At 53.9% G+C, this 26,175-nt stretch overlaps 10 protein-coding genes across 10 annotated transcripts; 6 read left to right on the top strand and 4 right to left on the bottom strand.

The window, feature by feature from the left end:
• Nucleotides 1–116: 116 nt before the first annotated feature.
• Nucleotides 117–2,067, top strand: HMPREF1541_04100 (uncharacterized protein; the record flags this gene model as incomplete). Its single annotated transcript, XM_008718446.1, has 2 exons — nt 117–690; nt 770–2,067. 2 exons carry the CDS (start codon nt 117–119, stop codon nt 2,065–2,067), a joined length of 1,872 nt encoding a protein of 623 aa, XP_008716668.1.
• A 477-nt stretch (nt 2,068–2,544) lies between these two features.
• HMPREF1541_04099 (uncharacterized protein) lies at nt 2,545–3,363 on the top strand (the record flags this gene model as incomplete). Its single annotated transcript, XM_008718445.1, has 1 exon — nt 2,545–3,363. One exon carries the CDS (start codon nt 2,545–2,547, stop codon nt 3,361–3,363), a length of 819 nt encoding a protein of 272 aa, XP_008716667.1.
• Nucleotides 3,364–4,171: 808 nt separating this feature from the next.
• Nucleotides 4,172–5,038, top strand: HMPREF1541_04098 (serine/threonine-protein phosphatase PP2A-like PPG1; the record flags this gene model as incomplete). The annotated part of the gene is made up of 1 exon (XM_008718444.1): nt 4,172–5,038. One exon carries the CDS (start codon nt 4,172–4,174, stop codon nt 5,036–5,038), a length of 867 nt encoding a protein of 288 aa, XP_008716666.1.
• A 196-nt stretch (nt 5,039–5,234) lies between these two features.
• Nucleotides 5,235–6,016, bottom strand: HMPREF1541_04097 (uncharacterized protein; the record flags this gene model as incomplete). Its single annotated transcript, XM_008718443.1, has 3 exons — nt 5,235–5,627; nt 5,684–5,796; nt 5,935–6,016. 3 exons carry the CDS (start codon nt 6,014–6,016, stop codon nt 5,235–5,237), a joined length of 588 nt encoding a protein of 195 aa, XP_008716665.1.
• Nucleotides 6,017–6,331: 315 nt separating this feature from the next.
• On the top strand, nt 6,332–9,715 carry HMPREF1541_04096 (uncharacterized protein; the record flags this gene model as incomplete). Its single annotated transcript, XM_008718442.1, has 2 exons — nt 6,332–6,733; nt 6,779–9,715. The coding sequence occupies 2 exons, from the start codon at nt 6,332–6,334 to the stop codon at nt 9,713–9,715; spliced, it is 3,339 nt and encodes a 1,112-aa protein (XP_008716664.1).
• A 667-nt stretch (nt 9,716–10,382) lies between these two features.
• Nucleotides 10,383–12,062, bottom strand: HMPREF1541_04095 (uncharacterized protein; the record flags this gene model as incomplete). Its single annotated transcript, XM_008718441.1, has 1 exon — nt 10,383–12,062. One exon carries the CDS (start codon nt 12,060–12,062, stop codon nt 10,383–10,385), a length of 1,680 nt encoding a protein of 559 aa, XP_008716663.1.
• A 543-nt stretch (nt 12,063–12,605) lies between these two features.
• On the top strand, nt 12,606–16,257 carry HMPREF1541_04094 (uncharacterized protein; the record flags this gene model as incomplete). The annotated part of the gene is made up of 2 exons (XM_008718440.1): nt 12,606–12,770; nt 12,826–16,257. The coding sequence occupies 2 exons, from the start codon at nt 12,606–12,608 to the stop codon at nt 16,255–16,257; spliced, it is 3,597 nt and encodes a 1,198-aa protein (XP_008716662.1).
• A 17-nt stretch (nt 16,258–16,274) lies between these two features.
• Nucleotides 16,275–17,342, bottom strand: HMPREF1541_04093 (uncharacterized protein; the record flags this gene model as incomplete). The annotated part of the gene is made up of 1 exon (XM_008718439.1): nt 16,275–17,342. The coding sequence occupies one exon, from the start codon at nt 17,340–17,342 to the stop codon at nt 16,275–16,277; it is 1,068 nt and encodes a 355-aa protein (XP_008716661.1).
• Nucleotides 17,343–17,858: 516 nt separating this feature from the next.
• HMPREF1541_04092 (uncharacterized protein) lies at nt 17,859–20,306 on the top strand (the record flags this gene model as incomplete). The annotated part of the gene is made up of 6 exons (XM_008718438.1): nt 17,859–18,274; nt 18,331–18,462; nt 18,697–18,905; nt 19,128–19,548; nt 19,601–19,704; nt 19,891–20,306. The coding sequence occupies 6 exons, from the start codon at nt 17,859–17,861 to the stop codon at nt 20,304–20,306; spliced, it is 1,698 nt and encodes a 565-aa protein (XP_008716660.1).
• Nucleotides 20,307–21,586: 1,280 nt separating this feature from the next.
• HMPREF1541_04091 (uncharacterized protein) lies at nt 21,587–25,168 on the bottom strand (the record flags this gene model as incomplete). The annotated part of the gene is made up of 2 exons (XM_008718437.1): nt 21,587–24,675; nt 24,724–25,168. 2 exons carry the CDS (start codon nt 25,166–25,168, stop codon nt 21,587–21,589), a joined length of 3,534 nt encoding a protein of 1,177 aa, XP_008716659.1.
• Between the last annotated feature and the right edge of the window lie 1,007 nt (nt 25,169–26,175).

Raw genomic sequence — 26,175 nt, 5'->3', positions numbered from 1 at the left:
TTGTATAGTAGTCGAGACTTGACTCGGAAGAGAATTAGTCACCTGGCACTGGACGCTGTGAGAATTCGATTGCACCGCTACTTCTGCCTGAACTCCATGAGTATTAGAACACCGGTATGGCATGGAGGCGGAGGAGGGTACTGTTGGGCTGTCTCGCAGCAGCTCTGCTCTTTCTCCTCTACCGGCTTCCGGAGGGTAAGGCTACCCTGCCAGATCCTTCCAACCGATGGATGAGAGCATTACGCGGCGACAAAGATGCCTTCCTCATCAAAATCGATGGCAGCATTGGCGACTGGGTCTCTGTTAGGGGCAGGGAAATGTACCCTGTACAGACCTATATGGAGCTCCCACACAGCTCGCGAGAGCATCCGTGGCCACATATACAGCACGACTTCGGCCACGGCTTTGACCCAGGTGCTCAGCTTGATCGGCAACAGGCTGTTCTGAATGCTTTTCGGCATTCGTGGGAGGGTTATAAGCAGTTCGCGTGGCTTGACGATGAGCTCACCCCGGTTTCTGGCGGACGCAAGGCAACCTTCTCCAGCTGGGCTGCCACTTTGGTGGACTCCCTTGATACATTGTGGATTATGGGACTCAAAGACGATTTTGTTGATGCTGTCAATGCTGTTAGTGGCATCGACTTCCATACCCCTGATAATGTCCCCATCAACGTCTTCGAGACCAATATCCGTAAGTTGTTCTATCTCTGGAAGACCTGCAGCGCGCAATTTGTGTTTGGATTGCTGATCCGGATTGTCGATCCCTGTAGGGTACCTCGGAGGCTTCCTCGGCGCGTACGATATAAGCAATGGATCATACCCCATCCTTCTCCGGAAGGCAGTGGAGGTAGCTGACATGCTACTAGGTGCCTTCGACACATACAATCGCATCCCCATCTCACATTGGCACAAGAAATACGGCGAGAAAGCTGAGCCCGAGACTACAATTGCCGAGCTCGGCTCTCTTTCTCTCGAGTTTACCCATCTCTCTCAACTAACTTACGACATGAAGTACTACGATGCTATCACTCGCATCACCGACTGTCTTGAAGCACAGCAAATGTCTACCCGCCTTCCAGGCCTCTTTCCCCAGACCGTCTCCGGTCGCGACTGTAACATGCACCGCGACTTCACCTTTTCTCTTGGTGCATTCGCCGACTCGTTCTACGAATATCTGCCAAAAATGCATCAACTCATGCACGGCGGAAATCCCAGCTACGAGACGATGTATCTGCGCTCCCTCGCCCCCATCACTGCGCACTTGCTTGCCAAGCCAATGACACCCTCCTCTGCCGACATTTTGTTCCCTCTTACCTATAAAGCAAACCAACCACATCCTGCGTCTGTTCCACAGATGCAACACCTCGCTTGCTTCGCCGGCGGCATGTTCGCCCTAGGGTCTCGCCTCTTCTCACGCCCCGCCGACCTTGACACCGCCCGCCAACTCACCCAGGGCTGCATCTGGGCGTACAACGCCACACCGACAGGGATCGCGCCCGAGCAGTTCCACTTCCTCCCCTGTCCGTCTCCCCAAGGACCCTGTCCCTGGAACGAGTCCGCCTGGAAGGAGGCGCTCTGGCAACAGAATTCGCTTGATGCGTCCCTGGCAGACCGCAAATTGCCGTTCGACGAGCGGGTCACTATGGCGGTCGAGCGCACCAGCTGTCCGAAAGGCATGACGGGATTGGGCAATAAGGGTTACCGCCTGCGGCCGGAGGCGATCGAGTCAATTTTTCTGCTGTACAGAATTACAGGCGACGAGAGCCTACGAGATGATGCTTGGCGCATGTTCCAAGCTATTGAGAAGCAGACAAGGGCGGAGTTTGGGTATTCGACTATCGATGACGTGACACTCCCGGCCGCAGTGATTGGAAACGATGAAGGAGAGGTTGATAAGACGACCGGCAGGCGGAGGGTGCATAGGAAACTGGACAGAATGGAAACGTTCTGGACGGCAGAGACGCTCAAGTACTTCTACCTGATCTTTGGGGACGCGGACGTGGCCAGTTTGGACGAATTTGTATACAACACTGAGGCGCACCCTTTTCGGCTCATGGCAACCGAGTAGACAGTGATTAGCAGGGTCGGCAGATATCCGTACCACATCCCTCCGACTTTGCTGGCTTCTTTCTCTATCTATTCGCTTGACTCACGTGCATCGGCCTTGGTACGGCATAATGGCGACTTTGTACCCCCGCCGCCGGTCCAGGGTCAAATTGGGGGTAACCCGAAGCTTCTCCAACTGCAGCACGCCAGCTCGCAGTTCTCATGCACCTGCGTCCTCCGAACAACGGCCATATCATCCCACCAGACAGATAAATTATCCGCTACGGTACATAAGCCCGACTTTCTTTTCCCTCACATGCCTCATTTCCCACGAGCAACGCCAGTCATCACCCGCACCCTCAGTACAGCCCTCAGGCCCATCTCATCAACCTCAACAACCACCCCGCACTACTGCTTCCGACGTGCCAAACCACCAACGCTGGCTGCCGCCCCCTCCCACCGCCTCCGGTCACTAGCCTCGCACATCCAAACGCGCACAATGACCTCCGCCATGGGCCAACGCCTCGCCGGCAAGACCATCGTCATCACTGGCGCCTCGAGCGGCATCGGCGAAGCCACCGCGCGCGAGTTCGCACGTACCTCCCCGGCGGACCTGCGCCTTATCCTGACGGCGCGGCGCGTCGACAATCTCAAGAAGATCGCATCGGAGATCAATGCCGAAGTTGGTGACGGTGTCAAGGTCCTGCCTGTGCAGCTTGACGTCTCAGACCCCAAGGCTGTGAGTGGGTTTGTGGGGAACTTGCCCAAGGAGTGGCAGGACATTCACGTGCTGGTCAACAATGCTGGCCTCGTCAAGGGCGTGGATAAGGTGGGGGATATCAGCGGGGCGGACATGAAGGTCATGTTTGACACGAATGTTACGGGGTTGGTGAACATGACGCAGGCTGTCTTGCCTATCTTCAAGGCGCGTGGGAGTGACGGGGGCTCGGGCGATGTTATCAATATTGGAAGCATCGCGGGGCGGGAAGGCTATCCCGGTGGCAGCATCTACTGTGCGACCAAAGCGGCAGTGCGGACGTTTACTGAGGCGATGCGCAAGGAGTTGATTGCTACACGCATCAGGGTTATCGGCATTGATCCTGGTCAGGTGGAGACCGAGTTCAGTATGGTGCGGTTTGGAGGCGACAAGAGCAAGGCGGACAAGGTCTACGAGGGCGTCGAGCCTCTGACGGGGCAGGATATCGCAGAGGTTGTGGTCTTCACCGCTGGAAGGAGGGAAAATGTCGTGATCGCGGATAGCTTGATCTTCCCCAACCATCAGGCTGCTGCTACGGTTATGCATCGGAAGACTGGTTAGAAGTGTTATAGACCTGCAGATAGTTTATGTACATGAAAGCACTATCAAGGTGTTCAGATATTCGCTAGTACGTGATGAGCTTGGTGGTCTCAATTCGAGATCGCGTGGGATAGAACAGGAGAATCCTCTGCTGGAAGATGCGGTTGTGCAAGCACACCGTAGGTCTATGTGCTTCAACATGCGAGGGTGAGAACCTTGGTGGTACAGAACTATATATAAGCTCGCAGAGGGGAGGACGACTAACGGGACGGTACAAGTTGCGTCGCGTGCAACTACCTTGTAAGCGCTACTGGGGAGCCTTGCTTGACATTTCTGCAAGGCTTGGGTCAATTGATCCTTGCGGCGGCGAAGTCGCTCGCCGCTCGCTGCAGATCAGTAGAGTGCCCTTGTTTTACCGCATATTCTTCGACATTCTAAGCTCTATGCGGACTTCAATGGCTCGCTCTGAAGCTGTCGAATCCGGTGCCGGCACTTCCTAACGTTCGACGTCGACATTCGCACCATGAGACGGCCACCAGTACCGCGGGCGCTTCAGTTTCATTCTTCAAACGAGAGGCCTTGCTGTTCAGCGCGTTATTTCCTGCAAACACGTTGAGGTTCTGTGCATTACTTCGTGTCTCTTCGGTCCCCCAGGTCCACGCCTCCAAGATGCCAGGCCTACCATGCAAGTTCCTTCCAGGCCAGAGCGCACACGACAGCTAACCCTGCGGCAGCGAGTATCGATCTCGACGAATGCATATCCCAACTTTACAAAAAGCAACTCCTCGCCGAGTCCCTCATCGAAGCGATATGCGCCAAAGCCAAAGAAATGCTGATGAAAGAGTCCAACGTCGTGCACATATCTGCGCCCGTCACTGTTGTCGGCGACATTCACGGCCAGTTCTTTGACATGCTTGAAATCTTCAAAATTGGCGGGTTCTGCCCGGACACCAACTATCTGTTCCTCGGCGACTATGTCGACCGCGGTCTCTTTAGTGTCGAGACTATCAGTCTGTTGGTGTGTCTGAAGCTGCGGTACCCCCAACGAGTACATCTCATCAGAGGCAACCATGAGAGCAGGGGCGTCACGCAGAGCTACGGCTTCTACACAGAATGTGCAAGGAAGTACGGCAACGCCAACGTGTGGCATTACTTTACAGATATGTTCGACTACTTGACGCTGAGCGTGGTCATCAATGATCAGATCTTCTGTGTGCATGGCGGGCTAAGTCCGAGCATACATTCGGTTGACCAGATCAAGATCATCGATCGCTTCCGAGAGATACCACATGAAGGGCCCATGGCTGATCTGGTCTGGTCAGATCCAGATCCAGAGAGGGACGAATTTTCGCTCTCCCCGAGGGGCGCGGGATATACATTTGGTGGTGATGTGGTCAAGAAGTTCTTACAAGTGAACAATATGGGCCATATTCTGCGGGCGCATCAACTGTGTCAGGAAGGATACCAAATATTGTACGACGACCGGCTGAGCACTGTATGGAGCGCACCAAACTACTGTTACAGATGCGGCAACTTGGCCAGCGTCCTGGAAGTTAGTGATCAAGGAGAGAGGTTCTTCAACATTTTCGATGCCGCGCCGGAGAACGATGCGCACAGAAATGAGCAGCAGCAACAGCAGCAAGCTCAGGCGCAAGGGAAAGACGGTGCCGGAACCACGATTGAATACTTCTTATGATGGGAAGGAGGTGGGTGTGCAATGTCCTAGCAAACAGCTAGACGTCGTCTTTTGTGCATATGCTGTATGAATGATACCCGATTGAATTGTTCCTGGGCACGCTCGCTTGCTTGATGTGATAATTCCATGGCAGAGGTCTTGGAAATGCCTCGATCGTGTCCAACTGATGGCGTTCCTCAGCGTTTCGGCTGCTTGTTTACTTCCAGTCTTTCGCAATGTCGAAGCTCCATTCAAACTTCAAGTGCGTCGTATCATCGTCGTCCACGAACCGAGAGATAGCATCGTAGTGACCACGGGCCATCATGCCGCTCGGGGCCTCCTCCGGGGAGAATTTCTTGGTGTGAACCGGTCGATCGGTGGTGTTGGGTGAGTAGCTGCCGATCATCTCTTGATCCTTGCCGAGAGGGATCCCTTTGCGCTTGAGCTGCTGGACATATTTGAGACCGGACAGAACTTGGTGCTGGACAACGAAGGTGGCCTTCATCTGATATGTGCAACCTTCCTTGATGGTGAAGGGTTTGGACTTGAGAGACTCGAGGGCTCCAGGGGCAGACAGGTCAATGGTGATGTCGGGACGGCCTTCTACTTCCTTCATAAAAGTTGGAGTGAGCAAGAATGAATATCATTTGCCGGGACGTTCCTTACCAGGGCCAGGGCCTTGATGATGCAGAGACGAGGGTCGTTGGGATCGCTTATGGAGTCACCCTGACCGAGACCTAGTGAGGCCTTCCATCTGTTCAGAGCCTCATCATCCTGGTCTGCATCCGTGGTTAGCCTGGCAAGCGAAGCAGATGCGGACACCCTGCAGAGCTCGCCGCAGAACACTCGCGAACGGCGTGAGAGCCGGGGAGTGCCACGAGGATACAGCAGCAAGTTGACAGCTCAGCTGGACTTACCGAGCTTCTGATACTCATCAATGGTCTTCTTCTCCCCCACCTTGAACCCCGGGGTCTTGTCAACATTCAGTTCTTCCGCCATGATGATCAACTGTGCAATTCAGGGAGTATTTGAAGGGTTGAAGGAGACCAGAACTCAGGCACTTGTGAAGTAATGTTGAAGCTACGGTAACTGAAACACAAGAATGCAACACGTTGTCGCCTACACCGATGTCTTGCCCTCACCGATCGACATTGAGGTGGGATGTTCGGAAGCAAGGTTTCCCCGGGACCGCATTCGCCCCACCTGCACTTTACGCGGTGGTGTCGTATCGCGTGGGAAGCGCGACAACTGTAGTTCTCCATATTCATCAACACTTCCACTTTCACCACTTCTCTTCGCGCCAGACCTTAAGCCATGCCGGGACGGGTACTTTCAAATCCTCAGAAGAGGGTCCTTACGGACAGCACAAATACACACAACACGCTAAAGTCGCCTCCGTCCGCGAAGAAACGAAAGCTCAATACCACTCTTCCCAACGGCAATATCCCTTCCTCTCAGAATGGCGCCGATCGCTTCAAGTCAAAGCTCGGCTCGAGTCAGCCAAAAAGCCAGTTCGAGACCGAAGTGCTGGAGAAGATGACTCAGGATATCACTGGACTCAAGGAGAAGAACGCAGAAACAGACCAAAAATGGGACCGCCCTCCACTGGACGACTTTAACGACAAGACGGATACCCTGCGCTTCCAGCAAATCGAGATTGAAGAGGGAACACTGCACGGTGGTAAAGTCACTCTCAAGATGTTTGGCGTCTCAGAGGTACGCGTTCTCTGCCCTAGACCCAGCCTTTGCTAACAGCGTCAGGCCGGCCATTCAATAATGTTACACGTAACAGACTTCCTCCATTATATCTACGTAGCGGCGCCTGTCAATTTCCAACGGTCTGATCTACAAGGATACAAGGCGTTTCTCGAGACTCAGATTGCCCAGCATCAGCCTGTGATTCAATCTGTTCAGATGGTCTTGCGAGAGAACCTATACGGCTTCCAAGGGAATCAGAAAAGCCCCTACCTGAAGATTACCGTGACAGATCCCAAATTCATCAACAGGTTGCGGACCACAATTGAGGGTGGGCTTGCAAATTACAAGAACCTGTGGAAAGGGGTTGAGGGCAAGATCCTCACGTTCGACAACATCCAGTATGTTCTACGCTTCATGATCGACACAGGTGTCACTGGTATGTCTTGGGTCGAGGTCAAAGCTGGCAACTACCACATGATCTCCGCATACGAGAGGCAATCGAATTGCCAGATCGAGGCATACTGCAATTACCATGACCTCGTTGCTCTGGGACACGACGGGGAGTGGGCAAAGATGGCTCCCTTGCGTATCTTGTCTTTCGATATCGAATGTGCTGGCCGCAAAGGAATCTTTCCTGAAGCCAACGTGGACCCCGTCATCCAAATTGCGAACGTCGTGACGAAATATGGCGACTCAAAGCCTTTCATTCGGAATGTTTTCGTCCTCGGCAAGTGCAGCCCAATTGTCAACACGCAGCTTTATGAGCACGAGGGAGACCTCATTCAGGCTGAGAAGGAGATGCTGATGGGATGGCGAGACTTCCTCGACAAGGCAGACCCAGATGTCATTATTGGCTACAACATTTCCAACTTCGACTTCCCATATCTTCTGGATCGAGCTAAGCATCTGAAACTTCAGAAATTCCCATATTGGTCGCGTATCAAGAGTGTCCAGTCTGTGGCAAAGGATACGAACTTCTCCAGCAAGCAGATGGGCAATCGCGATACGAAGGCGACGAATACTAATGGCCGCATCCAACTTGACTTGCTGCAACTTGTCCAGCGAGATCATCAGCTTCGAAGCTATACCCTCAATTCTGTCTGTGCAGAGTTCCTGGGGGAGCAGAAGGAAGACGTGCACCACAGCATGATTACCGAACTCTTCAACGGCACTCCAGACTCTAGGCGGCGTCTAGCTGTGTACTGTCTGAAAGACGCCTACCTACCGCAACGTCTCATGGACAAGTTGATGTCGTTGGTGAACTACACGGAAATGGCCAGAGTCACTGGTGTCCCCTTCAACTTCTTGCTGTCGCGAGGTCAACAAGTCAAATTCATCAGTCAAATGTTTCGAAAAGCACTTGCCCATCAACTGGTTGTTCCGAATCTGTCGAGTGATCAGTCAGAGGATCAATACGAAGGCGCCACCGTCATCGAGCCAACGCGCGGATACTATGATGTACCTGTTGCTACATTGGATTTCGCCTCCCTGTATCCTTCTATTATGCAAGCACACAACCTTTGCTATACCACGCTGCTCAACAAGAATAGCGTAGAGAAGCTGAAGCTGAAGAAAGACGAAGACTATATCGTTACTCCTAATGGCGATCTCTTCTGCACGGCGAAGGTTCGCAAAGGACTCCTCACGGAAATTCTGGAAGAACTACTTGCAGCCAGAAAACGGGCTAAGAAGGAGCTGGCTCTGGAGACAGACTCTTTCAAGAAAGCCGTGCTCAACGGTCGTCAGCTGGCTTTGAAGATCTCAGCAAATTCTGTCTATGGTTTGACGGGTGCTACCGTTGGAAAACTTCCCTGCCTTGCAATCGCTTCAAGCACGACCTCTTATGGTCGACAGATGATCGAGAAAACCAAGGCCGAGGTCGAAGCCAGATACACGATCGCCAATGGTTACTCGCATGATGCTCAGGTCATCTACGGTGATACTGATTCCGTCATGGTCAAATTCGGCGAGAAAGATCTCAAGAAGGTGATGGAGATGGGTGAGGAAGCTGCTAACTACGTCTCCGCCAAGTTCATCAAGCCGATCAAGCTCGAGTTCGAGAAGGTATATTTCCCATACCTTTTGATCAACAAGAAGCGCTATGCCGGCCTATACTGGACCAAACCCGAAAAGTACGACAAAATGGACACGAAAGGTATCGAAACCGTCCGTCGTGACAATTGCCGCCTTGTTCAGAACGTTATTGGAACGGTCTTGAACAAGATCCTTATTGACCGCGACTTGGAAGCTGCTCAAGACTATGTCAAGGAGACCATCTCAGCATTGCTGCAGAACAAGATCGATCTCAGCATGCTCGTTATCACAAAAGCCCTGACAAAGGACGACTATGCTGCCAAGCAAGCACACGTCGAGCTTGCCAACCGCATGAAGAAGCGTGATGCGGGTTCAGCGCCCGCACTTGGTGATCGTGTCGCATACGTGATCGTCAAAGGTCGTGGCGACAGCAAGAACTACGAGAAGTCCGAAGATCCGATGTTCGTGCTTGAGAACAACGTCCCAATCGATACCAAGTATTATCTCGACAATCAACTGGCCAACCCGCTAGGCCGTATCTTCGAGCCTATCCTCGGTGAGAAGAAAGCCAACTCGTTGCTCGCAGGTGACCACACACGCTCCATCTCGGTCGCTGCACCCACACTGGGCGGACTAATGAAGTTCACCAAAAAGACTCAGACCTGTATGGGCTGTAAGAAGCCGCTGGTGGGTAAAGAGGAAGCCGAAGGCGCCGTCTGCGAGAATTGCAGGCCGCGAGTCGGCGAGTTGTACACGAAGCACGTCAAGAAGGTCGGCGACCTGGAGGTGCGTTTCGGCAGGCTGTGGACGCAGTGCCAGCGCTGCCAGGGCAGTATGCACTCGGAAGTGCTGTGCAGCTCAAGAGATTGCCCGATCTTTTACATGCGCATGAAGGCTAGGAAGGAGGTCGAGGAGGCTGGGCGCGAGCTGAGCAGGTTTGATCACGATGCTGGCGCTCTCTGGTAGTGAAGGAAGGTCACATGGAACGTGGTGAGATGTAGAGCATCCTGTTTCCATCGAGCTCGGTCCGACAAGCGACGGGCGACGGGCGACGGGCGACGAGGCGTTTTCCTTGAGGCATACGAGTCCCGGGCGGCCTTTGTGTAGATAGGATGGATACCCGCGCGCCCCAGTCTTCGCGTTCAATAGAATGCGACTATTCTCGTTGATTTCCACACCCTCTACCGCGTAAGAACCTGACCACGGGAGCGGAGCTAGATGGAGGAAGCCATACAACCCTATGACAACGTGAGAGGATGAGTCCACTTGACCTGTATACACATGGACCTTGACAAGCCAAAAGCGGATTGTCTCGATGCAGGAAAGGGAGAAGAGAACGACGGGGCGTGAAAGTGAGTTCGAATTTCTTCAGTTGCATTATCTGCTCGCGCTGAAGGTAGGGGTATCTCTTTTAAAACGTCCTTTACTGTCTCTTGAAGAACGCCTAGGGTACTGGCACTTGAACCGCAACCCCTTGACCGTAACGGCCTGGGTTAATGGGTTCAAAAAGATAAATGAAAAAGCTCGTCAGTCATAGCTCATAGCTCGTGGGTGTCGCGTGTTGCCTGATTCTCGTCCTCTTGATCTTCCTCTTCTGCCCTCTTCGCAGGTTTCAGGGGGCTTCTTTTGAACCTCAACGATCAGGGTCACTGTCGTCCTCCCTTGTAGCTCTCCTCCTCCTGGCACCGACATCAACGTTTGGTCTTACGGGGCACTTGCCCTTCACATCTCTCTCGCTGTGCGGTTCAAAATGGTCGGTCTCGTCCTCAACCTCATTCCTCTTCCGCTTCCTGATCTCCTCGGACTCGCTTCTGCTCACATATCCCGCCACCCTACCATGACACATCCTCGAATTCGGTTCCTGTTGCTTGTTCCGCATCTCTTCCATCAGTCGCTGATCCACACCCCCATCAGCACCAATGTCATCCACATCCGGACTTGCTTGAGTCAAGAGCGCTGTCCTCAGGTGGCATGCGCCAATAGCAAGGGCCAAGGCATTCCAAACGTCCATGCCTGCTTCTGTAAAGGTGAAGCGTCCAAGCAAGTGAATACCGCACGTTGGGTCCGAGGTAGTGGTAGCCGCATCAGCATTGCGGGCATTGAGCGTGAAGATGCTAGCAGTAGGGCCGACGATGAGGAAGCCGATGATGACAGGCGGGTCGGCGCCCGGGGAGTCATCGTGTATCTGTCGGTCCTCCTCGGTGGGTGAGGTGGATGTGGCGTGTAGGTGAGGTGTTATAGACTTGGGCTCGCGCTTGAGTTGGCGAGGCGAGGGCGGTGGAGTGAGCGTATCGGTTGAGGGAAAGAATTGTCGGTGGTAGACCAACAAGCTGTACATATGACTAGCTAGCTCGGAAATGGCGGTCACGGTCGTTTGGCCGGCACGTCGATGTGCAATATGATGGATAGGTGTGGTTCGGTTGGTGTGGTAGAGGTCTGCGTCGGTCAACGACCAGGAGATGTAGTCTTCGAGGCCCTTTTGAATGGTGTACTGGATCCTAATAGTCTTCTGTCTCGCCTGTATCTGGTCGCGAACTTTGTGGCCGACCTCGATCAGTTCGCGAAGGGCACGAATGGCATGAAATTGGGGAGAGAACATGTTCGTGATCAGAGGCACATCTTCAAGATCGCCATGAAAGAGAATCAGTGGGAAGGTTTTGAAGTCAACCATCCAGGCGGCTGGCAGTAGAGGCTCTGTACCTCGAAGACCGAGATGGTAGTACAGCCCTGCCTCGGATTGGTACCAAAAGCCGGAGTCGGGGTGAATTCTGAAGGCTTCTGCATGACGACGGGCACGCTCCATCTGTTCGGCATCTTGCAAGCCGACAAGTTTCGAGGCACGAGAGGCACCGGTGATTATGGTGCGTGCATCCGCTTCGCTGTTGTTGGTAGACGGTCGAATGAAACGGCGCATGCTTGGGGCTTGACTGCGGCCAGAAGGTGGTGGCATGCGCATATGATCTCTGTCAGCGAAGTCTGCATGATGGTATGCGTGCATATTGCCTTTGTGAGACGGAGAGGTCTGGTTTGGCGAAGGTAGCGGGCGTCCTTTGTCAGGCTGCAGCCAGTGCTGTTCCTGGGGTTTCGAACCGGTATGTCCCTGTCCATGGCTGTGTTCTCGGTTGCCTCTGTGGTTGCCACGAAGCGCAGCATTGCGGCGGTCATCGTCGGTACCTTCCCATCTCGTTCGCTCATCCGGATCATCGCACCAGGCTTGATATTCACGGGGGTTCAAAAAAGGTAGGTGGTCGTTCTGCCCAGGCTGCTCATCGCCGGTGACGTAGCGAACGAGACGCTTGACAAGGACGAACATGGTCACCGGAGGATATCTGCAGCAGGTAATGGAAGGCGCCAGTGGGAGCGCAAGGCAACTGCTAGCCTGTCAGCAGTCTGTGGGACCGCCTGCGATGGGGGAAAACGCTCGTGCTGTGCAGAGAGCGTGCAGGTGTCGCGCTGTGTCGCTGGTCGAAGTTGCGAGGTTTAGGCAGACGATTTAAAGACATGGTAGGACGACTAATTCACGCGCGAGATCAGAGACCGGCTCGGACGACCAAATGACGACGGTGAATAATGTACAGCAGGATGAATTAGTGACTGGTGGATGCGGCAGCCTGCGAGCGATTGAGCACCGGCAACTTGTGAAACAAGGCAGACGCGACGGCGGACGCGGTGCTCAAAAAGTGGACTCCACCAAACTGGGAAGGAGATCATCACAGGCATACTTCCTTTCCGATCAACATGGACTCACTGTTCCTCACGATTCAGGCGGCGAACCTGATCCGCTATTAGGGTAACAGGTCTTCGTTGCAGCTACAATAACCTCCTGCTGGCCTCTGATGCACGCTTCGAAGCCAGCATGGACGCAGCGGAGGCAGACTTCGATGCCAAGCTCTACAAGGCCTCAGGAGACATCATTCCCGAACTGCAGTTCAAGCTGCCATTGCTAATATGGCACGAGGGAGATCGACAGAGACTACGGACGCATGTACTGTATACAAAGTGTGAAGAGTTGAGAATCCTCGTGAGCGCCAGACCACGTTTCCCGAACCCGGCTTGCAGCTAACATTTACATCCAGCTTGACCGCTTTCAGGAATGGCCACAATTGCTCGACCCTGTCTTAGCCCCAATGGTTCAATGCGTCGTCGATGCCTTTCTATCCTACATCACCACAGTCCCGGAGACATACGGATATCAGCCGGATGAGTCGAAAGCTCAAGTCATTCCACTACCACTAGCCCTCAGTCGTCTGCTGTACACATTCTGCAAGGTGCGAGGCTACAAGGTTATCGTCCGTCTGCTAAGCAATGAGCCGCGCTATGTTGAGCCCATGCTGTCAGCGTTCCGCCAATGGGAGACTTTCCGGGCACGGTCTGCTTCGGTGAGCGCGGTATGGGAGGAGAAGTATATTGTACTTCTGTGGCTCTCCCACCTCATGCTCGCTCCCTTTGAGTTGTCGACTCTCTCTACTTTCAATCGACCAGTTTTGTCCCAAGACTTGGGAGTAATATCACAGGGGCTGCCGGATGTCGCAGTCGACGTCCTGTCTCTTGGCTTCCAGAATGTCAGCAGTCCGAGCAAGGAGCGCGAGTCTGCGGTCATCTTGCTAGTGAGACTGGCCCTGCGCCGTGACATGCAGTCTCTCGGACTAGCTGAAAAGCTGGTAAAGCATGCCGTAAAAAAGCTGACAGAGCCACCCGAGGAGAGAAGCGCTTCGGTCTATCCTGCCATTGGCCAGCTATCTCTGTTGTATGCCCTTATGAATCTGGGTACCGACTCTGAGGTGGCCCCATTCCTAGCAACGGTCTTCCAAGCAAGTAATCTTCTCGCAACCTCACCGCTGGAGCATCACGCCAGTGTGCGAGGATCTGCACCGGCAAGAAAGCTTCTCGCCAAAATTACACGAGTCTGTCTGACTCATGCAATCGCACTAAAGAACAATGTTCCTGACCTCAACGATGACAGCGTTAACGCAATGCTAGAGGATGGAATTCAGAATTACCTTGACGCTTTGGGCGATATGGATACTCCCGTGCGCATGTCGGCGAGTAAAGCCCTGAGCATTGTCGCTCTGAAGCTCAATAACGACATGGCAGCGGAGATTGTGGAAGCAGTGTTGGCCAGCCTCTCGGAGAATATTTTGCTGGAGGACACAGCTACAACCCGCCTGATAGCAAAGACGGAGCGTCCAGAGGAAGATACATCTGGTATGAGGCGTAATGTCAGTGCTGTTGATCCTCTGAGATGGCACGGGCTTATGCTCACTCTTGGACACCTGCTCTTTCGTCGTTCACCGCCGCCCCATCTCCTCGCGGACATCATCGAAGCACTGCTTTTGGGCCTCGAGTTTGAACAGCGATCCAACGTCGGAACGTCCGTGGGTAATGGTGTGCGCGATGCCGCCTGCTTCGGCATCTGGGCACTGTCCCGAAAATATGGAACACAGGAGCTGGAAACCATCAAGATTGGACACATTGCGGGAACGGCTGTCGATATCTTTGAAGCATCGCAGAGTGCTCTCCAGCTTATATCAGTCCGCTTGATGCTATCCGCGTGCTTCGATCCCTCGAGCAATATCCGTCGTGGCTCATCCGCTGCATTGCAAGAACTAATTGGCCGTCACCCTGACACCATCATCGAAGGCATTCCAGTCGTTCAGGCCGTTGATTATCAGGCGGTCGCACGCAGATCGAGGGCAATGACCAGCGTCGCAATAGATGCAGCAGCTCTCGACATGATATATCATGAAGCACTTCTACGAGCACTTCTGGACTGGCGAGGAGCAAAAGCAGCCGATCCCGATTCCCGGCGGTGGACCAGCATCGCCATGGCGAAACTGAACACCACAACCTCAGCTTCGCAGAAAGAAGGCCTCCTGAGGCAGATGTTGAAGAGTCTCACAGCATTGAAGCCCAGAAACCTTGGAGCTACCGCAGGAGCTCGGCACGGGCTCTTACTCAGTATGGCTGCGATCATTGATTCTGTGCCGGATTTCGGCTCCCCTGACTATCAGAGGGTGAAAGCAATGCTCACGACTATCCACCTATCGATCGTGACCGGCAACTTGGAAGGTCGCACTACGAACGACATGGAGCTTGTGATCGAAGCCATCGGGAAATTTATTGACGCTCTAGCGCGCTCTGTGCTATCTGAGCCGGTGAATGCCGACTCTTCCCCCACCACACAGGAAATGCTCGGTATACTCAATCACTGCATCCTCGTGTGCATCAAGCCGCAGACGGTGAAGACCTGTGCACCGGCCGTATCCTCCTTGTTCGAAAAGCTCGCTACTGGCAACAGGAAGAGTCTGCTGAGCTCCTGGCTCGAGACGGATACCCAAAAGAGGAGTGAGATGGTCTGCAAAGGGCGTCTGACCTCGCTGGCGCAAGTCCATTCGCTTGCTGATAATGTTCCGCGTGAGCAGAAGAGCATCGTTGAGTTCTTTGTGGACGTCGTGGCTGGCAGCGACGCTATCGAGACCAGAACAACAGCAATGAACTGTCTGTCCACCTTGATTGAGCGATGTACGGTCATGCAGTTTGAGAGCCTCGATTTTCCAATTCTCGGTAAAGCCTTGGTTGCCGGGCTCAATGATTACACGAACGACCAGAGAGGCGATATTGGTTCGCTGCTCCGACTTGCCAGCATTGACGCCGTCGAGGTCCTTTGCAATAGACCCGGCCATCCAGCGCGTCTGCAGATGCTTCAAAAGCTTATTCCATACATTACCCGTCTTGCAGCAGAGAAGCTCAATAAAGTAAGACATCGAGCTTGGAGCTGTCTGCAGCTGGGCTGGTCCACACTCGGCCTGAAGCCAGAACTGGACGGCTCGTCCGCGCACCTGGCAGACATCTCAAGTCTAGGCTACTTCCAAGCGCTTGTGCCGTTGCTGAAGAACGCCGACGTGCAGCGACAGCTCGTGCTCGGGTTAGCGTCTTCTGCGGCAGGTACCACGGAAGAGATTGGTCGATCCTGCTGCTCTGCTCTCGCTGCATTTATAATGCAGCACTCGAAGGAAGCGCAACAGCGACTCTGCAGAGAAGTCTTCCTGTCCGTACTCGCAATCCTGAAAGACGGTACTTCCAAGGCTGACCACGAGACGATTCCAATGCTCGACTTCCTGGCTTTCCTGATTGAGCAGGACTTTATTTCGCTCAATGCGCTCCACGATGGCGACGCGGGTATGCTGTGGGATGTTGTTCAGCAAGTCCATACACCTACGGCGAGCATGGAGCGGGTAGAAGCGTTGATGAGGGTGTATCGGGTGATTCTAGTCTTCCCGCAGCTCCGGACCAAGGCGCTGGACAAGCTGACCCGGCAGCTTCTGCACCGGTACCCGAAAATCCGCAATGCGGCTGCTGATTCTCTCTATCTGGAGTCTAGTGATAGTCAGTTGGTCAAGGCGGACTGGAATGCGGCTGCCGCGACGAACAAGCCGGTGGTGCTGGAGCTGCGGAAGAGCTTTGGAGTTGCCAAACCGGCTCAGAAGGCCGTGGTGTCGTCGAATTAGATCAGATAGACAGGCTACTAGGTGTCGATAGCGTTTGACTTCAGGCATCTCGACACCGCCTCCTTGATGGCCTTTTCATTGAATTCCTCCCAGACTTGATACAAGCTGATGATCTCCTGAGTGCCATCGATCATTTGCTTCAGATCAATGTCTGATTCGACAAGAAATTTGATCGTATTGGTGAATTTCTCCGACTGCTGAATGACGGCCATGGTCTGCGCGCGGTCGGGCGTAATGAGTCGAGGAGGCTCGCTCGCTCCAGGACGACCAGCGCCATTAGTCTGGCTTTGGTTCGCTGATGCAGCCGTCGTAGGCGGGTTCATTGGGAGTCCGTGCATCGCGCTTCCGAGGACACCAGCCAGGCCGGGTCTTCCGCCCATGGACGAGAATGAGTTGCCGTCCACGCCCATGAGCGAGTCCTGGCCGGGGGGCCTGGCCGCATTGCTTCTCGTGTAAGGATAGAAGACCACAGCAAGAAACATGGCAATCACCGCTATCAGATGTGGTGCACAGGTAAGCGGGAGGTCGGTCATGTAGCTGTCGTTGATGATGCACCACGCCAAGCCCAGTTCGTCGCTGGTGAGCTTCAGGTCTTGGTTGTCTTTAAGGTCGATCAGTGTTCTGTAGGGGTGCCACACGATGAGCTGGGAACGCATCTCTGAGATCAAGCAGAATTCCATCTCGCCCAATCTCGACACATCGCCAGGCACGAACTCGGGCCAAGCCTGACGCGCTTCGGACGCCACGATGCGGATGTGGTGAGGCGATTCTTCCGTTTTGGAGGCCAGGTAGAACGCGGTGGCCGTCAGGAGATATAGGTTGACGTTCTGCATCGGTGTCGATAGAAAGTACCGATGCATGTAGACGAGGGCCGTCGCCACGCACTGTTGCCGGAACGGTAGCCGTTTGGCTAGTTGCAGCAGGCGGTCCCGCAGGAAGATGAACATCAACCGCCGGTCGGCATAGGGGTGCTGATGTACGAGTTGTGCGTGTGGCTTCTCGACCTCATCACGGATGCTGGCAAGCTTGTCCCTGCTGAAGCTCCAGGAGGTTTTCTGTGTCGAGGACCAGTAGTTGGCGGCCATACTTGACGTCGGTAGCCCTCTTCCGGCTTTCGGGGCCTCATTCACCTACCTTACAGGAAAGGCATTACCAGGACGTGACTGCTGCTTGACAACATGGTCTCAGCGGCATGTTGTGAATGTGTTGTGCATGGAACAATAGACACCCACTCAATCCTCACAGAGGAACACCCGTCGGTGGGCGTCAAAATAGGCGCGACAGTTAGGCGCGAGTGGATGCCCACTACGTCATTAGCCCACTGGCAGCCGACCCCAAGCTTCACAGGTCACAGATCGACTTCCACCCACCCGACGGCTACCACTCTCTGCACACACTGAATGCCTCTGAACACCTGCACAAGTCTTCCGTCACGGCAGTTCCGCGATCACCTTATCTCTCTTCTCTTCACTAGTCGCGCCAACAAAGTGGCAGCCCTCTAGCGCGTTCGCTGAAGTTACCACCTGGCTTGCGGCCAGGCTGAGCGCAACTGGTCCGCCATGAACCCACACAGATAAGAACGTCTCTACCGACCTGGGAGCATGGACGGAGAGTCACGAGAGTCCCGCGAGAAGCGGATTCAAGAGCTATGGCAGAAACTCGACACCAGCTCTGCGGGGCAGATTGATTTGACCGGCCTGAAGAAGGGATTGAAGAAACTCGACCATCCACTCAAAAACGCCGATGACCTGCTGCACGATGTCCTGAAAGCAGTTGACACCTCTGGCGACGGGCGGATACAGTTCAACGAATTCCTGGTCTTTGTTGAACATGCCGAGAGAGAGCTGTGGCAGTTGTTCGAGAGCATCGATCGAGACAACAGTGGTGCTCTGGACAAGGAAGAGCTTCGGACAGCCTTCCAGAGAGCTGGGCTTACAATCAGTTCTTCCAAGCTCGACCAATTCTTCGACGAAGTCGACACGAATCATGATGGCGAAATCAGCTTCGAGGAGTGGAGGTAGGCTGGCTTTCCCCAGATTCCCGCTTCCGGGCGACGACTAAAATGCTCTGCAGAAACTTCCTGCTATTCATCCCAGCAGGCGTGCCAAATCTGCGAGCTGTGTTATCGTATTATTCGGCTACCGCAAGCGTGAATCAAGAGGGCGACGTAAACATCAACGACACACTTCAAGGATTCGGTAAGCTGTCCCGTTGTTCCCATTCACTTCTCTTTCCACGTTACCCTTCCATTCACCTTCGCTGTGCCCTTATCGTTCTGCCGGCATGAACCCACGGCGGTGACGCAGGCGGCGAGGAACCTGGTATGAAATCGAGTCGAAACTTCGCAACGATGACAGCTGCCGCACTGCACCACCCACTTCGACTGAAGAGGCGAAATGATCGAGGAAACCGATAGTCACTGCATTTGCAAGGCAACAGTTGTTCACCATGCCCACCTTCACAATCAAGATCGAGCCCAGAGCTCTCCTTTCCTTTCTCGCAGGGGTCAGCTTCGCCAACGTCACCAACAACATTCACGTCAACTACAAATCAACCATGGTCGTCCACGGTCCACTTACGTCGCCTCCAGTCCCGCCTCGCTCTCCTCCCAGAGACTTCTGATCTGTCATCTTTCCCGGCGACCCAAAGTCTTCTCGCGACTGGGTGGAGCGCATGCTCGAGGTGCCAGTCAACTAGAGCATAACAGCAGCCAACATCACCGCTCTCAAGAAACGAGACCATGAATGATGGGGAGAAGAAAGAATGAGGAATCAGACTTGAGACTGTTGCTTTTGCCACGCTTCACATTTTCTAATCATTGCTCATCGTTAATAACGTACTAACAGGGGGCCTTTTCCCTGTCGAATTAGGCTACTTCATTGCTGGCGGCCTTGCTGGTATGATTTCTCGAACAGCTACAGCTCCTCTCGACCGTTTGAAGGTCTACCTGATCGCACAAACTTCGACAAAAGAAGCTGCTGTCGAGGCCGCAGCCAAGGGCGCGCCTATCAGCGCGATTCGACACTTTGGTCGCCCGCTCATAGACGCATGCAAAGACTTATGGGCCGCGGGGGGCATCAGAAGCTTGTTTGCTGGTAATGGACTGAATGTCATCAAGGTCATGCCTGAGTCAGCCATCAAGTTTGGCGCCTACGAGGCTGCAAAGCGAGCATTTGCTCGGTTGGATGGCTCAGATCCAAAGCATCTGCACCCAACAGCACAATTCATGGCGGGTGGTATAGGTGGGGTTGTATCCCAGTGCATTGTTTACCCGCTCGACACACTCAAATTGTGCGGTCCATGGCCCTCTCGAAGGGTGCAATATGCTGACGCAGCTTTACAGTCGAATGCAATGCGAAACAGTCCAAGGAGGCATGCGAGGCAATACTTTGATAAAACACACGGCGGTGAAGATGTGGAAACAGGGCAAAATCATGCCATTTTACCGTAAGTCCTGTCCTTTCCTACTCAAGATAAGGGCGCCAGCGAGCAGCGAGCAGCGAGCAGTGGACCACGATCTGGTCCTGGTTCAGCGAAACGTCGCTGTATATACTGTCTCACACATCCGTCTCCTGCACTCGAGTCGATGATCTTACTGCCGTTTACCCCCAAGTTCTGACAAGCTTTTCATAGGCGGCCTCGGCATGGGACTCGCCGGCATGTTTCCCTACAGCGCCATCGACCTCTTCATCTTCGAAACCTCCAAGAACCTCTACCTCGCCTCACTGGCCCGCCGATATCGCTGCCACGAAGAGGACGTACACATGTCGAATCTCGTGACGGCTTCCATCGGCGCCGCTTCCGGGGCCGTCTCCGCCACCGTTGTCTACCCCGTCAACCTATTACGCACGCGCCTCCAAGCCCAAGGAACCGTCTTACATCGGGCGACGTACACGGGCATCGCGGACGTGACGCGCAAGACAATCCGCAACGAGGGCTGGAGGGGCCTGTTCAAAGGCGTCACGCCCAACCTGCTCAAGGTCGCACCGGCCGTGAGCATCAGTTATGTCGTTTATGAGAATTGTAAGGCGTTGATGGATTTGCACTAGATGGAATTTGACCAGAACACATTTTGGATCTCCGGTGCCTTTGGAGCGAAGGCTGCACTGCACGGAATGACTGCAGTCGCAGCAGGACAGCGATCGATGGCCGAGCGGCTCACAACGCGAGTCTTTTCCCACAGATGTGGCACCACAGACAGAAGCCACGGATGGCACTGGGAGATAAAAGGGGAAGAGAAACATGACTGTTGACGCTGGGATCACGAACCACCCCCGTCAGTACCCGGGCTGGCAGGCTGGCAAACAGGCAAACGGACAGACAGACAGGCTTGCAAGTCCTGGATGTAGATACATACATACCACCAAAAGACTGCTATAACACTTTTTCTTGGTAGCTGCTCTTCACATTACGCCTTGCCTCCGTACCGGTGATGGCCGCGCTCGACCCTGCCCCGCCCCAGCCTGCCGTCGAGAGTGTCGGGCAACTACTGGGCGGCCAGAAAAAGTAATGCGAACGCAAGGAGGGCAAAGTTGGAGAGCACGCTCGGGAGGGCGAACACCCCAATGAGTGCCACTCCGTGGATGTCGTGTAGTGTAGTGGCGACAAGTGAGAATGGATGGAGACGGAATGAGAATGAGACGTTGGATCGTCGCTCTGTCTGTCTGTCGTGGCATGGTAAGTCGCTACGCACTTGCAGCTACCTCGTCGGTATGTATGCACATATGGCATTTCTCGGTTCTTTCTTCTTCAAAAAAGCTTTCAATCTTGTGTTCGTTGTTCGTGCTCCGGTCTAGTACTACTAGGGCCGTTCATTGTCTCTCTCACACTCATTACATCTTCTTCTTCGTTTTGCCTGTTTTGCCCGTTATGACCGATTGTCCTCATCCTTGTCTCTCATTGTGCGCGTATGGGAACTCAGACGGTCTGCTTTATCTGGCTGGCCCTTTGCTCGCCCATCTCGCTCTTCTTGTCTGTTTCAACAGTGAGCCCAAGGCTACGACGACGTTCAATGTCAAGATCGACGTAAACGTCACAAACCGCTTCCCGCCTCCCGCCTCCTGCCTCCATGCCCCAATGCCGGCCGATCCAATGACCAGTGCCTATTCCGGGTACCTGATATTTGCAAGGGGTTTGGGGTATCATTGGTTTCCTTCCTGTGTGCCCCTAGGTTGTGTTCCGTCCGGGTTGGTCTTCTAGTTACCCACCGATGAGCCGCCGTTGTCCAAAATGTTGTGAACTTGATGAAACAGCCACACCCTTCCCGCACTTGGCTCTTTGTTGCGGCGCTCGGCGTCGAGAGTCCAGACCTTATTTGATCACTCAAATATCATCGATCGAGTATGAGAACCCGCGGAACTCCTCTTGGTGTGCCGGGCTCAAAACTACCAATCATGTTAGTGACACATTCAGACCTAAGGAAGGGGTTCTGCTTACCACTCTGTACAGGCGTCAAGACCGGCGTGACACTGGTGAACTCTGAATCAAAGTTACTCGTATCCTTCGCGTCCTTGATGGCGGGTTTGAACGGCGTCGGCAGACGCTTGTGATAGACATCATCCCAATTGACGCCTTTGAAGAAAGCGTGTGACATGATCTCCTGAGCGTCTCCGGGGCCGCTACCAAGACGAAGATCCGGCTCTCTCGTTAGCAACTTCTGCAGTATCGACACACTGTCCCTAGGCATGTGGATTGGGTACAACGGCTCATCGGCCAGGATGGCATCGTAGATTTCGTCCTCATCCTCTCCGCGGAACGGACTCTGCTGCAACAGCATCTGGTAGATCAATACTCCGAAAGCCCACCAGTCGACAGCGCGGCCATACTTCTTGTCCAATAGAATCTCCGGAGCCATGAATTCCGGCGTGCCGCAGAAAGTGCTGGTCGTAGACCCGAACCACATATTCTCCTTACACAGCCCATAATCCGCAATCTTGATATGCCCGTCAAGAGTGAGGAGAATATTGTCGAGTTTCAAGTCACGATAGATGACTCCATTCTCGTGAAAGTATTTGAGCGCGAGGCACACCTCGGCGGCGTAAAATTGCGCGCGCTTGAGCCCAAACTGACCACGCTGGATGTGCAGCATGAGATCACCACCGGAAATATACTCCATGACAAAGTAGACGCGAGTCTCGGTCTGGAAGCAGGCATGCAGGTTAAGGAGGAAGGGGTGACGTTCCTTGTTGGCAATGAGGAAGACGCGCTTCTCCGACTTAGTAGACTCAACTTCGTCGTTTTCGATGATGAACTCTTTCTTCAGTACTTTGATGGCGTAGAGCTTTTTGGAGTTCTTGGCTTCAGCAAGCATGACCTTACCAAAGTTACCCTTTCCGAGCACGGCAAGGAAGTTGAAATGGTCGAGCCCAATACGTGGGCCTGGGCCGCGACCAGTAGGCAGTCCTTGTTGGTCCTTGCGAGCGACTTGTTGGGATGGAGGTTGCTTGACAGGTGAAGTGGGATACTGTTGAGGTGGCTGATGCTGTTGAGGCGGTGGCTGCTGTGGTCTTTGCTGGGGTGGCTGTTGATGCTGCTGCGGGGGTGTATGCGGCGTCAGTGGAGCTGCTTGTTGCTGCATCTGCTGCTGTTGCGCTTGCTGTTGAGACCTTGTATAATGGTCATACGCACGTGGATCATACGAGGCATGTGCGGGGGGAGGATTGGCTTCCGCTGCAGGTGGACGAGCGTTGGCATATCGGTCCTGTGGCCTGGTTGGACCATAGTCAGAGGCGGTTCTGTCGTATGGTTGAGAGGTAGGACGCATGCCACTTGCAGCCGCGGCCGCCTGTACAGCAGCAGCCGAGGTGGTTCGGACCTGTGGCGGTCGCTCCTGGGGTCGTGGTTGTTGTGCGCCTGGTGGCTGACTGTAAATGTTTTGCGCGGCACTTACCGCTGCCACGGAAGGAGGCTGGTCGTACTGCTGAGTCTGTTGAGGGGATAGGGTAGTTGACTCTGAATTGAAGCTCTGAGTCGGTGACTGTGGGCCAGGCCTGCCAGACTGTGGTCGTAAAGTCCGTCCGCTCATGCCCGAGCTAACAGAGGAGGTTTTGTTGTGGTTCTTGGTACGTTGAATAGTCTCCAGAATCTCATTAGCCACAATCATAGACATACCGCAGAAATCAGGAACAAGATGCTGGCATCCTGCGTGACATGTCAAACCACACTCTGTGCACTTCTTCGCATTTTTGCGACCAAGAGGAAGCAGGTAACCACAGTGGCAGCACCAGTTAGCACCAATGTTGGAGAAGTTATCGAAGCGATGAGGGATACGATGGTTGATCTTCTCCTCGTCCGGATCCGTCTCGTAGTTGGCCTTGCTAATGCACTTCGTGACGACTTTCGGGTAGCACTTGGTATGGCAGGTATACTTGCAGTCTGTGCACTGCATACCAGCGGAATACTTAAGGAAGTCGCCGCATAGCGCACAGCGCATGACGTTGTAGAACTGTTGCTTGACAAACTTGTGGCCTTGTTTCTCCACAACCTCTTCCTTCTTCTGGCGCACAGCACCTTGACGGTTAAGTCCCAAATCGTACGGCCGTCGGCCACCGGTCTGCTTTTGGAAGCTCATGGTCAAGTGGATTCTACCCGCGGGCTCCAAGGAAAACCAAGAGTCAATGTACACAGCAGGTGGCTGAGGAGGCTGCTGAGGAATGCCAGACATAGTCCCAGCAGCGGCTCCATCGCCTGGAGGCATGAACGGCGATGCGGGCGGAGGTTGAAACTCTGGAACCGGCTTGCCGCCAGGACCCATTCCGCCGCCGCCGTTGGACATCTTGTCTGCTGAAACCCAGCCTTGCTGTTGGAATTCAGATTCAATCTTTTTGCGACGCATCTCTTCCGCAATATCGGAAATTCTGATCCACAAGAATCCAATCGGAATGGGCCTATCGCCAGATTTGTCGTACACGGTCAGCTCAATCTCATTGGCTTTGTCGATATCGACATTGAAGGTCTCCTCTGTCCAGCGGTCGGTGCGAGTCGCTCTCGTCTTTGCACGAACATTGTCCTCAACCTTCATGATAACAAAAGTTTCGGGTCCACGAGAGAATCGGGAAGTGGAGGCATGGTCAACGTCTTTGATCGCATGGATGCGCATCTCAAGGAGACCTGTGAGTGGTTTTCTCATGTTGGGTGCATTAAGGCTGTCGTCATCACCTCCATCTGCAGAGTCAATGTCTACGTGCAGATCGGTGTACTTCTTCAGAGCTTGCTTGAGGAGCTGGACCTTCTGGTTGCTTTCGATTCGTCGGCCCTCGGCATCTGATCTGCTCTTACGATCTCCCTCATCCTGATACAAGCGGACCATTTTTTCGATACCGGCTTTATACTGCTTTTCGACCGACAGCTTGAATTCCAGTTGGGACAGCATCTGCTGAATCTTCGGCCCAAGGTATGGCGTATCATATTTGATCAGGTCTGGACGTGTGTTAGTAATACTTCTTCACTGTACAGCGCATGACTGACCTAGCTTAGAGAAATTTGGACGAGGCTTTGGAATGGGAGCGTTCTGGCGGGGATCCCCATACGGTGCTCTTGGAGGCATCATGCCAGTATTGCCTTGACTGTAGCCTCCGGGGCCAGGGTCGCCATAGTCGCCTCTGTCGCTGGGGTAGAGATGAGGGTCTTTGGGTGGCGGAGGAGGACCACTACCGGCGGGCCCTCTACCTCCATGAGCAGGTGGGGGAGGGGCGCCGTCGTTGTCTCTGCCCATTTTTCGGAGCTGCAGTTCTTCCAGCTTCTCTTCTAGATAGCCGATATTTCTTCTGGAATCTCGGATGTTGCTGTCCACACGGGCTTGCACGGCAGTATTGTTGGTGGACTGGCGCATGTGGCTGGCGGCATTGATAAGAGCCTTTTCGCGCTCGATCTTGCGGTAGACTTCATTGATGGCATTGTCGTTGTCCGCCATGGCTGCGGCTGCTGGAGGGTGTCACCCCTCACGAGAAAGATTTTTACACCGAAGCCTGGCTGTGTCGGAAGGTGGAAGATCGCGGTCGGACGCGGGTTGGCGGTGGGGTATGAATCTAGGTATGGGCTCAAGCGAGCGGGCAGCGAATGCGCATTTGGCAGCGCGTGCGGGGCGGGCAAAGCGTTCGAAGAGGCAGCAGAGGGCAGTTTCGTCGCCCCGCTGATGGAATGAGAGTATTGCTCGGGAAAAATGAAGTTATGGTAGGAGGCAGCAAAGATAACTAGATGGAGGGATGTGGTTCCAAGAATGATGGCAGAATGGAAGTGCCCCAGGTTCCCGACCCACATGCGTCAGGCACTGACAGGGTCTGTTGGTCGTGCTGAGCAGCCCGGCGCCACTCGTCAATGGCCCTCGCCACCGCTAGGACAATGATAGTGGAATGATGCTGTGATAGGGTGGAAGGTGCGAGAAGCCAGTGGTGTTGATGATTGTTACGGCAATGTCGTACGAGGAAAGAGGAGTCAGCATGCGGTCCTACCACTGCAGTAAGTTGATGGTTGAGTGTTGTGAGGGGGATTGTTGACAATGAGAGGCCCCAACCAATGCCAGAACGGCACTGGGCGGCTTTTCACTCGTTCCGTCATCTTATAACATTTGTGCGTTCACCATAATCCAGCTCGTCTGTAACTGATTCTCTAGCGGGCCGGTTGTGGGACCAGCTATTCGTATCTACGTATAGACCAAGTGCTTTTGCTGCACGAGTCGTTCCCAGCTGCCTTGTCCCCGACCTCGACTGTCGCAAGAGTGCAATGGCTGCACATGCGACACGCGACCTTGACTTCCTTCTTCCTCGGCTTATCCGGTCAACCCACAAACCAGGCTCTGGTATATCATTCGACGCCGCCTTGTGGTTCGCTCCACACAGATTCCGACATTGGGTATTGCCACAGACCTGCTTCCCTTTTTCTCCTGATCGTCCAAGTAGGGCAGCTATTGCGCGAGGAGTA

Source organism: Cyphellophora europaea (genome assembly GCF_000365145.1).
Source record: "Cyphellophora europaea CBS 101466 unplaced genomic scaffold supercont1.3, whole genome shotgun sequence".
Taxonomy (NCBI): domain Eukaryota; kingdom Fungi; phylum Ascomycota; class Eurotiomycetes; order Chaetothyriales; family Cyphellophoraceae; genus Cyphellophora; species Cyphellophora europaea.
Note: the sequence above shows the minus strand (reverse complement) of the source record. Positions and strands in the feature narration are given on the sequence as shown.